A 15,116-nucleotide genomic window follows, 5' to 3' on the forward strand; every position below is an offset into this window, starting at 1 on the left:
ACATCTGGGCCTGTGAACTCCATACCAGGCTAAAACTGAAAGAACACTCACAGCTGAGCAATTCAACAATATCAATACCAATATTTAATTATCTGGCTATATTGTTAACTTCAAGTCCTCCATGAAGAGCTATCTGGACCCAGGGTAATTATAACCATAGCTGAGTCGTAACAGGTTCCACATACAGGACCCATGTTGTCTAGTTAATACAGGTTCCACATACAGAACCCATGTTGTCTAGTTAATACACTGGACATTTTGAAAGAATACTTATTGATTCTATTTAAGGTTTCCGATAGCAGCATTAATTAATTTCAGTCACTGACTACAGATAATTCAATTAGGAAGATGCAATATTATTTTGGTTGTCAGACACCAGCAGCAGCACACTTCCAACTAGAAAATTCGCAATTAAAAAAAATTGTGTGTTGTTGCCGCAGTGTATTACATATGCCCCTCCCACTAATATTGCCAGCCAATTACAACTTCAAGTACACAAGATCATGTGTAAGTAATTCGGAGGGGATTTAACCCCCAAAATTCATGTTTTTGACGGTAAAGGGCCCCAGCACGAAAAGCTACTATACGGCCTGTTTTGAAGCCGAATATACAAAAGATATTTTGACACTACTTTTCTTTAACTTAAAGGAGGAAACTGATGACAAAAATATACAAAAAGAGAGAACTATGACTCATTTCGACTTCATGTTAACATATCCGTGGTGCAGTAGATCATATCATGCATGGAGATGCGGTCCGGTCCCATTTAGACCTGAAGACATTTCTGCAAATGTCAGTTTTCTGAAAAGCCTATGTTTCTATGTCAGTCATTCTTAAAGTTTTTCATGTCAAGGACCCCAAAAATATATGTAATTGAAAATATGTTGTTCCAGGAACCCCCCATGAAGCAAAGATTGAGTTAAAAACGATCGCTCTGACAGAATATATATATTCCAAGATTTGCACCACATTTTCACGATTTTTCTAAAAAAGCAGACCTACAAGCTCGTAGCGTGGCACTCGGTGCCTCGTTATGAGCTTGTAGATCTGCTATTTTTCAATAGCTAAAGTATAACATACATCTTATAACACCAATATACTACTAGTACTAGTGTGTGGGGGATAGGGTGGCCTGGCTGGGTGTATGACTTGACTACCGCGGCCTGAATGATTCAGCCCTGCTGTGAGATATGATCTGGACAACATGTCAATATGAAGTTGAGGATAACATTGACCACTTCTGTGTCTTAGTCATACTTCTCTCTCCTTTCTTTTGTAATCTTTTTTGTCATCAGACGGCAGCTTGGTCATATACTTCTCTCTTTGTTGACGTTTTGTTAACTCATCCTCCTGCCGTTAACCCAGTGGTGGAAAGTAAATAAGTACATTTACTCAAATACTGTACTTAAGTACAATTTTGAGGTATTTGTACTTTACTTGACTTTATTCAAATTTCCAATACATTTACAGTACATCTACTCCACTACATCTCAGAGCCAACATTTGTACTTTTACTCCACTACAATTATTTGAAAACTTTAGTTACAAGTTACTTTGGAGATTTACATTTTGATTAGAAAAACATACATTTTATCTCCCAAAAATCATGTTTTTGCGACAAACGGTTACATTTCTCGCATTTGCGGCGCCCCCCTATGGATGAAAATGGAATTGCTTATGGAACTTGGTTGATTGAACCACCCGTGACATGAGATTTAAATTTGGAATGGATCGGACATTCCGTTCGTGATTTATGGCATTTTTTGTCAAATAGGCCCCTCCTACTATCTTCGGACGACGATTACGGCCGAACGATACGCACTACCAAAATTCTGCAGTTGGTGTTTTAATCGGATAGGTCCGGAGATCATGTGTGCCGATTTTTGTGAGATTTGGACAAAATCTGTATGAGGAGGAGCCAAAAGTGTGTTTTGGAGAAAATTCAAATTAGCAGGAATTTCTTTCCTGACTAAAATGGGCGTGGCATATATGTGGAAATGCATCATGACCCAAGGAATCCATGGATAAAGACATTTTGATTTTACGACTTACGGTTCAAGAGTTATAGGGAAAAACATAAGTGGGCTGTTATAGCTCCACCAGCTCAATTTTCATAATTATTATGAACCCGCCTCCCAAGTCTTGTAAATATGGTGCTTACGGTCTCCAATGGAAAAAAATACTTACATTTAGTCTTCGATTTCCCCATTATAAGTCTATGGAGAACTAATGAATTAATATCAATTAAACTATACAACGGATCTCTTAGCAAAATACAAGCACACGATTCCCGATGAAGCCGGTCAATTTGACATATGGCTCGAGTGTGTGCGGCAAAAACTGTGGGAGGAGTAGTGCGGCAAAGTATCGCTCGTTTACAATAACAATAGTCTGGTTGCCCCGTTAGGGCAACCACACTAATTACCACATTTTGTTATATACTGCATGGGTGGGCAACTTTGAAGGCCACTATATTTCCACACTCACTCCAGAGGGCCACATTGCATATTACTGTAGTAATGCGCCCTGTGACGCGTTTTGAGCTTGTAGATCGGCTATTTTTTTATTGGAATCCTGAAAAGTTAAATTTTTATTTCATTTCAGATGCCTTTAATTATAGTTATGTTAACTTTATGAACTAAATTACAAATACATTGGACATAAAAAAGGCAATACAATTCTAATACTAGTTATTCAGTCATGTTTGCATGTGTGGAATTGTAACAAATGAATTGTAACAACTGAAATAAATAAAATATCTATTTGGATGTTACTCTACAGTATGGGCCACATTAAGTGAAGGGTGGGGCCTGCATGTGGCCCCCAGGCTGCCAGTTGCCCATGAATGATATACTGTATCGACCCCGTTTTCATGTGGGGCGATAACAACAGCAAAACAAACGAACAGAATCCATTTCTGAAGTATGCAGTAAAACCGGTGGAGCAAGCGAAGCGAGAAAGCTCTGTGCCAGGGAAACGAGATAACTTCTGTAAACTGAAAACAAAAATGTGGTTTATAGGTCATCAAGGAAATCATCATGTCTCAGGTCAGAGCTTTACGTTGCTCCAGTCACTTTTGTTTGTAGACTTAATTGCTGCCATGACAACGTCAGGGACTTGATTGTAAATGTATGCTCTCACGTGCAGTGAGAATAAGAATTGTAACCCCAGCACCAAACAATACGCTAAATAAAAGTATCCAATTATGGACTAGATCACGTCTTATTACGGAGGAGAAATCTGTCCAAAAAGGGGCCACTTCACCCCTTTTGCAACCAGATTGCGTTTTAATTATATTTGGGAGACAAGAAACACTTTCCTGGGGTTTTTATGTGGGTAATTTGTGTTTTTAGATACTTTAGTATTTCAAAGTGTCTGTGATGTCATGGACACTGGTCTCACTGCTGGATTCCTATAATGACCAGAATGCTTTGCTACACTCACCCCACCTTGAGGAGAGGGAGAGGGCTGTCTTACTGAGACAACATGTAGTGCAGGAAGGAAGTGAGACCAGTGTCCATATCATCACTGGCACTTTGAAATACTAAAATTATATCTAAAAACACATAAAACCCCCAGGAAAGTGTTTCTTGTCTCCCAAAAATCATTAAAACAAGATCTGGTTGCAAAAGGGGTGAAGTGGCCCTTTAACAACATATCCTGTCCCTTGTCAGAATGGGAATGGATATGGACTATTATGGAGTTGTGAGTGCAACTAGTTGCATTGGGGCCTTGTAACGGTTGTTTAAAAGTACCAAAATGTAATTACTAATGAAATGTGTCATCATCATCATCAGTTGGAGAATGCTAAACTTAACTGAGTACCTAAAAAAAATAATCAGACCCGTCTGAACTGAGTGGTGCTGTACTGCAAGTACAGTACAGTACTGTAAGTGCTTGTTTGTTGACATGCTTGTTGTATCATGAAGACATATGCCTTGACTTTGTGGATGTAACCTTGATACACTGTAATATTTTTGTCCTTGTATACATTTCCTTTTGTGTGGAGATAAATTGTTAAAATGTGTGAGACACTAAATTACCTCATTACAAAGAAATACTGAATAAATTGCTGCAGTCGCAAATATACCAAGTGAATGCAAAACATTGAACTACTGCTGTCACCTTTCAAAAGTTTATACCAAGTTAACCTTTCCTATAGGGATGTATAACTATTTCTGACAATCTCTATAGTTTTGTGAAATAGTCTTCCCTCTAAGTTGCAATGTAACACAGCTCTGTTTACAGGCTTATTTATTCCAATTTATATTTAATAGTACATTGTTTTGTTCCACTTCGTTAATGTAAAGGTATGTTTTCTCATGTCAATAAAGCTCCTTTGAATTGAATTGAGAGGGAGGGAGGGAGACACATAGAGAGACAGAGAGAGAAGGGAAAGAGACAAATCACCAGAGTGATACTGTATACTGTAAGTGCAAACAATACATCCTCTTCTTCCTCTGTGACTATTTTCAAAACACTTGATAGAAGACTTGTTTATGGACGCAAATATGTAAGGCTAAGTACCCTTTAATCCAAATCGGTTCAGTGACCCTGACGTCGCTCATGCTAAATAATGCATTCCTCACTTAACTACTTAAGTTCCTAAACAAGACCTCATTATATTTGAATGAGTTACATGGCTGAAACTGTGACCAGCTGTAGTTACAACCACCGAACCTCAGTGAGCCAAGTGTTAACGAGGATATCATGAAAAAAGTAAAATAAAAATAGGGCTTAAGAGGAAAATTGTGACCCGCCACCCACAGGATGCAATCATTTAGGAAGGATCAATCTTGTAAATATTTGATCCTACCTTTGATGTTATTTCCACACCACATCACTGACCAGCTTGTAACAATAGGATGCACTACAGAGCAACACTGTGTCTAGATTGGCCTGACATGATTTTATCCAATTACAACACTGGGCAGGAGGCCTACTGTAATAGCCTCTAATTGACAAAGCATGGATAGATACCACTTAACACATCTTGAACTTCCCAAACCTACAGTACCAGCGTAAAAAACCTGCCTGAATGCAAAGCCAAGCTGCACTTAAGGGTAACTTTGATTCTGCCTATGCGTGGATTCTAGCAATGCTTTTCAATGGGAACAGAGGTTTTTTTATCAGATTTCTGCAAAACAAAAAAGAACACAAAAAGTTCAGGGTGACTGCTAAGGGCATGGCCACGCCGCACTTAAAGGGATATTTCACTTTGAAACGTGTTTGGGGTCATTTTAACATCTACTCCGTTTTTATGTTGCTTGATTCAGTATTTAGATATGTACCGGTATCCTATATACAGTGACTCTATATTAGTCACTGTAACTTAAAATCCACCATGTTAGATTAAGCAATATTACACGAGAAGGTGTGCTTTACTGTCATTAATGACATGCCTTAAACACGGCCCCATCAGTCACCAATTCATCTAACATGGTTTTCCTTTTTCTCTGGGGGCCTAAATGGTCTCATCTATGAATACGAATAACGCATATCTAAGTATAGAAACAAGCTACTTAAAAAGCCAGAGTAGACATTAGAGATACTCCAAACTCCAAACGAAATATCGCTTTAAAAGGCCAATCCTACATGCAACTAATAGCAACTACTAGCTATGCAAGGTGTTGTGACGACTAGTTGCTTTGGTGTTTTCTGACCTTAAAGAGATAGTTCAGCTTTTTATATTGAGGTTTGGTATCTCAGATCCCAATTATCTTCTCAAATAGTAATTCATCACTATGGTTACTATTAACATTTTGTAGCAATTTTAATGAAGACAAATTGGATTAGCAACTACAAGCCAGTTCTAGCCAGATTAGATACTGGCTTTCTGACTCATTACCATTAGACATTACTACTTGGTAGCAATTGTGCAGGTTTATATGCTGTTTCCAACAATTTACATTAAAGCAGAAGCTCTTAATCCAGAGCGGTTTATAATAAGCAAAAACAACACACGGTAAATATATAAAATGCATGGAAATAGTTATCTAGGATCATAAGTTAACTAAACCTTGGTACACGTGTGATATTGTATTATTAAATATAGTAATATACTATCCATCTATTGGTAGTCAGTTACAGCTGCTATAGCCACAAGGACCAGGGGACTGCTGCAATCTATATGGCCTGATCCACTTTTTTTCAAATGAATCCCCATTACGATTCAAACTTCAATGCATTACAGTAAACAACAGGTAGTCCAGCAGATGCACAGACTTCACTGCTGTCACAACAACAGTGAACAGGCTACTGTATCCTACAGAGACTCCTTTTCCACTTGGCTGACAGTGACAACACATCCTTTGACTGGCTGCCTTATCCGTCTGGAATAATTAGATTTTCTTGCCACTCAACGCAGTTCCACAACAGCAGACTTCCAAGGCAACCCGTGGGACACAAAACATTGTTGAGGACTCGGGAGATACTGTAACTAGGTGGTGGTGGGATGTGTGGAAGAAGAAGACGGCTAGAACCTTCAACCTTCAATGTTATGGAATTCTATATGGCAAGAATGTAATGCTGTACCTTGCCGACATCACTCAGATGACTACACTACTGAGCCATATTTTCATAACCTTGTGTGTTCGCGCGAGCCTGCGCACGCGCGTGTGTGTGTGCATGGGAGACTGCTCGTCTGTGAAAGAGTGTGAGATTTACAGGTATACGAGAAGGAAACAGGCAGGGATACACCATAGAACAACAGACCATTGTAGCTCATGGTGTAGGGCTGTAGGCATGGCTGTAATCCAAATCCAATTAAAGAAAGCTGTACAGCTTGTTATTCTCACTGGTCAAGTTTCAACAGCAGTGATCCATTTGTAACACCTTTTTTGCCTCGCAACTTAAAAGGTTGGCTAAATCGCTTGGTTTGACATTCTCAATTTCAAAAGTAATAGACAGGCTATATTTATTCACCCTCTCATCTCTTTCCATAACAGGTCATTATTATGACGTGGTGCTGGTGCTATGATGAATGGTGTGTTGGTGACATCACAGAGAAAGAAGATGGTAACTGAAAAAGGCCTGTAATCGTAGTAGTAAATGACACAGATGCTTTCCTGGTTTTAATGGGTTTTAAAAAGGGTGCAGAGCGCACCAGTTTACATTAACACTAATGTCTTCTGAAAGGATGATGTATACAATAGATTCTCTAAATCAGGAGTGTGTACAAAGAACATAAATAGGGGAGAGAAACATGACATTGGTGTTACACAAAAACTGTAACAAAAAACCTCTCACAAGGCACCGATTATTTATCATCATAGCTGTAATAATGAGTTCTAATGCCAGAAAGACACACCCCAAGATGGCCTTCTGGAATGATCACACTTCACACATACCTCTGAAAACCCTGAACATAAAAAATGTACCTCTGATGACTAATCTTACGATGGCTGGGGCAAGCCTAAATATTTGTGTAATTAAAAATATATATTATTATTCAGAAAACTAAATTTAGATTGGATCAGCCGTCATGAATAACCTAGTCCAGAATCTATCCTGTGTGTGAATTGTAACAAGTAACCATGTCTCAGCTATTGGCCCACTAACCTCTTATATTATTAAACCTGTACTTCCTGGGATTCAAAAAAAAATCTGGAAATTAGGTTAGCAACAAAGTATTGCTATTATAAAGCTTATGCCTCCCACCAGTTTCTAGTAACGTGACAATAGAATAATGATAGCAGCCTTTAACAGAGCATACAAGAACAGGAACTGGAATAGGCTGACTTCTACATTTCTCACCTCATTCACTTTTCAGATGTGAAAGGAGAACCTCTCTGGACAAACACATGTGTCATTGCTAGGCAATGTGAGCATGAAGTAGCCCATTTCTCCCAATTCAAATAAGGTAAATAATGCCTTGGGGTACACTGGGATTATCCTAGACAATAATCAGATTCATTTCAGGGGCCACTACACTCTTAAGTGCAATCAGACCAGATAGATTGTACTTTACAATGTATTGGTCCTATCTGGTCAGAAACAAAAACAAACATGTATTCAGTCATATAAAAACCACACCTGTGTGAACCGAGTGGTGCAACTCCCCTCTCTCCCCCCCTCTCTCCCCCCCTCCTCTCTCTCTCTCTCTCTCTGCTCCGTCAGATTAGCTTTATTATGAATATCAATCCGTGTCGCTGAGAACTATTTTTGCATTATTATTTTGGCTCGGCCTTTCCTTCTTTAGCGAACCTAGACAGTCAGAAGTTGGATTTGCGTCCAGCAGGTGGCAGCCATGTCACATACTTCTCTAGTTCCAATTTCGCATGCGCACACCACTCGTGCTCATCCAGGTACACAAGCAGGTACACAAACAGGTACACGGACATTGCTGGTTGTAGGAGTGGTTGCACCACTCAAAAATAGGCAGTGTGAGAAGTTAGACAACCAAGAAGTGAGTCATGGCCAATAAACTGGTGTACAGTCGAGCACAATACTGAACATGTGTTTCTAATATTACTCCACAGTGCTAGTTGAACACAAATTCACAATTCACAAACAACAATGTATTCAGATGATTTTTTTACAGATAAAAGTACGATTGACACCTGCTATACTACATTGCAAACACAAGATGGGCATCAAGGCATATTGGCTGTTAAAACCACAACAAAACTGTATTCTGCATTCAACGGGAGAGACCCACTTCAGACATCAACCATAGGGGGTTTCATGTGGCTACCAATCACCATACATCCATTACACAGTCAAATAATTAACTCTCAAAACAGTGTACAAATGAAACCAAATAGTAATGGATTTTACTACCGCAGTGCATGTAGCACTGAGAGGAAATCTGCTATTTTGACATGGTGTGCAGACACAGCGGAAACAGGATTTCTCACTAAATCATTTTGAGATAACCCTCAGCTGTACTCACTGATGCAAAAGTGTGACATTTCCCTTACCTGCACCTGCTACCCAAAGCTTACTGAGACTCACTTTCACTCACTCTCTTCCTTCTTGTTTCATTCTGTCTGACACCTGAGCACAAGACCTCACCTTGAGTAAGACTTGCCAAAAACAAATCCAATACTGAAATAAGAATGGTCAAATATAGTGTTTGGGCATTTGGGAACAGCTTACTATCTCCCAGGCCCACTGAAATGAGTTGTGTTGTATGCAAATCCAAAAATGGATGTGCCATTAACTGTAAATCATTCACTTACCCTATTCTGTTTCCAGGAGGAGGAGGCTAACCAGCTGATTCTGTAAAAATAAAATGAAGTGCAATAAGCTCATAATTGGTTGAGCACAGGGCAACCAGACTATAATTATTGTAACTTATTATATTCTAACTCTATGGGGTCTATGGCGTTTTCCAAAACCGTAATCAAACCGTAATCAAAAAATAAATATGTTGGCATGTGATTAGATAGATGCTAGTCATGTTGTTCAGATGCATAGGTTTTAGTACTTTGCACAGATGCAAAGTATATTTATTGATGTTTACTTGATGTTTATCTACTACCCTAGTTACTTTGTAGAATATACTTATTTGCTTAGCACTTTCGTTATCAGACGGTTCCGACCTCTTACCCTGATGCCGATTGACCAACCACAGTAGGCTACATGATGTTTACTCCAACCCTAACACTTACTGGATAAAAGAGGCTGCTAAATGCCTAAATCGTAAGTGTACTTACTTGGTATGTTGATAAATGTTCTTATAAGGAGGACACAGACAGGACAACACACTCTGAGAGCTTCAAAACATGCATTGAGTAAATTAATAATAACAATTAAGAGACAACTAAAACGCGTCTGACAACTTAATTACAGACACAACATAAAACCTGATTTCTGCCATGCTACCTTGGGGTCAATTTGTTTAGATAAACCTGTAAAACAACTTTTTCCTCTTGACAAGCAACACCCACACTTCAGGGGATAGCTTCAGTCGGTATTAGCCTATCAATAGCAGGCGTCTACCTCACAACCTTCTTGAATTCAACACAATGAGCACTAGTCAGCCAAGGATATTTACGGAGGTGTGTGTGTGTGTGTGTGTGTGTGTGTGTGTGTGTGTGTGTGTGTGTGTGTCCTCCAGTCCTCTCCCATGTCATTTGTATCAACAGGGAACAGATCGATAATCAGTTCAAATGTACTGGCAAAATTGCTTACCTCGTATTCTCAAGGCCATTCAATCCATCCTGGGAATTGCATCTGCCGTACCGCAGCTTCTCACACGTCGACTGTACTCGAGTACATGCAGGGATGATGATAATAAAAACAAAAGCAAAGGCCATTCAAATACACACCAAACACAGACAGATGCTCTGCCATGATGTCATCATCCTTTATTAGAAGGCCTACTGAATGTGGTGAGTAGTTAAATTAGTCGTATTAAAGTTAAAAAAAAATATCATGGAATATTCGCACTACGGCGTTGTTAATCGTTATAATGTCTATGATCAAAAGCCAGATTTTTCAACACATGACATTGTGAAGAAAGTAACTTTTTAGACAATCTGGTACGACAACTAAAATAAACCTACAACTTGAACTGTAGTAGCTACGGTACTTTATTATCCATCCAACTCGATACACGATAAAGAACGTCAACATAAAGTGGAAAAAACTAAACTTCAAACGCAGCCGCAACGAATCTTACCGTGACGTGTCCCGAAGAGTTCATGTGTTGTTGTCTCTCCGGACTGGGGAACAACAACACTAATAACCCAGTAATGAAAACAGGAAAGTTGTGTTTCTCGGCCTGACTGTTGACAGTTGTCTTTAAGCTGAGTCTGATTATCTGGACTCAGTTCAGTTCCTGAATGAGGAAAAAAGAAAAACCAAACAACAAAAAAAAAACAGCGGAGTCTCCCAAGGCTAGAGCAATCGAAGTCGGAAAAACGGCACAATTGGATGAAAATGCTTCACGATATATTTTTTTAACTACTTTTAGCAGCAGCAGATTTTGCCAACGAGGAGCTAAGAGATAGGCTTCTTTATTTATTTTTTATTATTTCTTTAATAAAGTGTGCTTCTCAATGTCTCACAGTTCCTGTTAAATCCTTGAATAGTTACGACATTATGGCTAATATGAATGGGATTCTCACATCGCAGTTATAATTAAAACTCACCACAGTCTCATTGTCATTAGTGGAAGAGAAGTTTTAGCCCTACAGTAGTTCTCAAAGTACGTCCACGGTCCAGGGGACCCCCACTGAGCGTACGCTCCACAACTTTCCAGGCCAGAGTCCAGACCCCAGCAATATGATTGATATAGGTCATAGGACCATTAGGTTCCATTTATTTTATAGCTCGTCAGTGATGATGTGAAGTTAAGTTAAATGAACACTGCAGGGAGAGGGCCTAATGAATATGAATATCAAACTGAAGCTCAGTTGAAATCATAGACTGTAGGGTTGAAATCCACATACCGGTAGACCTGCATGGTAATGAACATGTCGCCATCTAGTGGAAATATATGGTAAGTGTTTATTATGCTCTGTAGTGCTCATCACCAGATAGACTGTTGCATCCTTATAACTCTATGGTTGCATCTCCATCTATAACTCCCACGTGACATACACTGTATCATTTGAAAACTACTTTTTTGGGGGGATTTTTTGCCTTTATTGATAGTATGACAGGAAAGGTGGTGAGAGATGGGGCCATTGGGGGGAAGACATGCAGCAAAGGTCGTCGGGATTGGGACTCGAACCCGCAACACGGGTCAAGATTGTCTAGGCTGGATTACCAGCCTAGGTGCCTGGACCACTCGGCCGGCCCAGGCTACTTTAAAATAATTATGAAATTATGAATTAATTCCGAGCCCACTCAATCATTGTCTATACATTTGTATCACACTGCTTTCAATATAGCGGCAAGACACGTAGACAATTTCAGAGACAATGTACTGTATAAGCATTAATCAGACTCTCTTTTCCAGAGTGACCTACAAAGTACAAGATCAGAGCTAGTAAACGGCATGAACCCTAGTCAACTAACGACGGGTCGGTTAATGGTTATGTGGCGTGGGTAGAAACAAGTGCTGCAAATTAACTATACCAGATAAACACCTAGCATCTTTCTAAATGCAATTTAAATAACATAGCACCTGTGCAAGCAAGCAGTCCTGTATGTTCATGTTCATCTATTAGATGATTATATCCATTTAAAATGAATATAATATAGAATAAATTCGTACAGCATAGTCATCTTAAACCAGTGGTTTTCTACCTTTTTCATATTTATTATTTACATTACATTATTTATTCTTGCATTACATTATTTGTTCAGCATTTGAGCCACAGACCACCATTTGATGAGATTTAACCTCTCAGACCTAAAACGTGGGATATTTTCGTTTGATAAGATTTTGTGCACAATTCCATGCTGTATTGGCTGTACCATACCATGTGTGGATTTAGCAGAAGACTGATCTAGACATGGTTGAGTGCCGGTGTCCTGAAACCAAGTAGATATTGGTTTTGCAATCTCATATGAAACCCATGTACTAAGAAAGGAAGCTACAGCAACACAGCATTATCCAATACAACAGTGGACCATCACAGCTCTTTTCATCACCTCGTCGGTTTGCACAATTCTGGGGTTGTAAACAAATAACTTCATTGTATTCTGAAACATTTCCTCAATCTTATCAACAAGAAATCATTTGCACTTGTTTGCTACCACTGTTATTGCATGAATATATAAATGCATGAATATGAAAAATATATATACATATGATATACACATTGTACCAGTAAAATACCATAAAAGAAAACGTTTTTTTTTTCTTTTGCCAAGGTGCCTTCCTTGCCAAGTGCCACTGTGCAGCTGCACATAGCCGATACTGTATCTTACAGCCTAAAACAGTCCAAATTTCATTCTGACCCCTCCACGAAAAGGCCTTGTTGTCCTGACCCCTTATCTATCATTTATACATTATGGATAAATAGTGTGGACTTAGACTGTTTTTCGTCTGTGGCATTCAATTAAGTCTTTTCTGACCGCTGCTACTTCAGAGAAGAAACATTTAGCAAAATTTTGTACCAACATTACAGAGTTAAATTACTACATCAAATGATGATCAAAAACATCCATAGGCATACAATTCTATAATTCACTTCACGCTCAATTTCGGTAGCCATGTTGAGTTTGATCATATTAAAATGTCCATGTGTTTTTACTACGCATGGCTTCTGTCACACAATAGTTTAATGGAGAAGGAAAGATCCACTGTATAAGCTAATAATGTAATACTGGCCACCACCGTTTCCATGACAACCAATTTTGAAGTGTAGTTCCAGAAGTCATGCCCGGGTTTCCGAAACTCCAGTACTTTGCTAAAACAAATCACAGTGGAAACCATATAGAGCAACACCCCAAACACACTGAAGGCAGCCAACACTCGATCGAAGCGAAGGGGACACCGTGCAGTGCAATCACCTAATATTACCGCCAATGTGCCAAGGGACATGAGGAGACAGACATTGTACGACACCCCTGATAGCCAGAGTTGCCACCAATGAGGGACTCCTCCTCCCTTTCCTCCTAATGAATCTCCATAGACCCCCTCCAAAAGGAGAGGGATCATCTGACAACCTCCCCAGAACTGGAGTACCTTGAGGAGGCCGGGCACACTGGCCATGTAGCCCCTCTGCTCCTGGGTGCGGATCACGTAGGCCTCGGAGCTGTACGCCAGGAAGGTGAGACAGGAGAACACTGCGGCGGTGACAGAGCGCGAGATGTGCTGGCGGTCCATGACGAGCCAGGGAAAAAACACGCAGGCACTGAGACACATGAGTGCACCAAGAGCTGCCACTGTCACGGTCAGGTTCTTCCAGGAGACAGGGACGAGGCTGTGGAACTGGATTACGTAGAGAACGTGGATGAGGAAAGTTAGGACGAAGAAGAAACACCAGGTGAACATGCAGGACACCTTGAAGGTTGGGAGACGGTGTGGTTGAGGTGATGTCGATGTGTTGGCGTCGCCATGATGATGATGATGATGATGCAGCTCTGAGGACTCCATAGAGGCCACCAGACTGAAGGTGACACAGCCAGACAGGAGAGACAATGTCCGTACACAAAACAGGGGATTGGTGAAATCTCTGGCCTCCAACATGATCACAGGCATTGTGGCAACGCTGAATCGGCTGCTGCTTCATCAAAATTCGTCTTATTCATTGAGGGACGATTCTGGTGGTTCAAAAGCTTGCGATCAAGTCAAGTTTTGAAGAGAGTAGTATCCAGTCAGAGGTTTTCATTCCTGCTAAAGGAAAAAATATATATCTTCTCATCTGTTCCGAATATATCTCACCGATTGTCTGAAAATCTCGCTCTTTTAGTTCTTAGTTGCACTGTCAAAACAGGTGCGTCTACTTCCTTTTTGAGGTTACAGCAGTTGAGTTTCAGCTATAGAGAGGTAGCTGCAGGTGACCACAATAAAAGATCTGTGCAAACATAGTTATCTTCCTCCCACGGTTGATTCTCGTGAAATGTTGTTCCCTTTCTTGGGGTAACCAACGACTTCCTGTCAGCCGTTTGGCTTCATGGCATGAGATAATGGGCACGGGGAGTTATTTTAATACGTACTTCTTCCACTTGTTCTTCTAGAGTTCCTTTAGAGTTCCTTTAACACTTTTACATGGCGTTGGAAGTCATCTGTGGTGCATATATACCAGGGCAAGATGTGTCGACATGTCGAGTGCTGTAGATCATCTGATTCAAGTGTTGTTCACAAGAGCTCTGGATGTGGAGCATAGATCTTGTCTTTCCCTCAGGGGAGACATATTTTATATTGGGAAGAACATCTTGCCTTGTCCCTTCTGAATTGACAACACTTGGAAATCTGCTCGAGATGCCAGCATGCATGGAAACAAGCATTTGTGTATATGTGTTTATCTAGGTGCCAACAGCAAGCAATAAATCTTCTATTCTTCTATTCCACATTCTGTGCGTGTATCCAAGTGCAAGTGCAAAAGTGCATTAGTGTGTCTTTGTTTGTGTGCATGTGTGTGTGTGTGTGTGTGTGTGAGTACACAGACTTGAAAGCTTCTCTACATGCAGGGCACACTATATGGGGTTTATGTTCTTGTGGATGTTTTCTTATGCTTCCTATGCCTCCCATATGTGTGTGTGTGTGTGTG

General features: G+C 40.0%; 2 protein-coding genes across 2 annotated transcripts in view; both read right to left on the bottom strand.

The window, feature by feature from the left end:
• Positions 1-10,778, bottom strand: part of LOC308312959 (testis-expressed protein 2-like) — a 37,800-nt gene extending 27,022 nt beyond the window's left edge. The window contains exons 1-2 of the mRNA XM_080759783.1: positions 10,628-10,778; positions 10,138-10,208 (exon numbers count right to left, since the gene is read on the bottom strand). The gene's annotated coding sequence lies outside the window, so the exon portion shown is untranslated. The remainder of the gene's footprint in view (positions 1-10,137; positions 10,209-10,627) is intronic.
• A 2,375-nt stretch (positions 10,779-13,153) lies between these two features.
• Positions 13,154-14,208, bottom strand: LOC308311701 (myeloid-associated differentiation marker homolog; the record flags this gene model as incomplete). The annotated part of the gene is made up of 1 exon (XM_080758489.1): positions 13,154-14,208. Exon 1 carries the CDS (start codon positions 14,102-14,104, stop codon positions 13,154-13,156), a length of 951 nt encoding a protein of 316 aa, XP_080614615.1. The 5' UTR covers positions 14,105-14,208.
• Positions 14,209-15,116: the final 908 nt, after the last annotated feature.

Source organism: Protomyctophum bolini (assembly GCF_963924005.1).
Source record: "Protomyctophum bolini genome assembly, chromosome: 3".
Taxonomy (NCBI): domain Eukaryota; kingdom Metazoa; phylum Chordata; class Actinopteri; order Myctophiformes; family Myctophidae; genus Protomyctophum; species Protomyctophum bolini.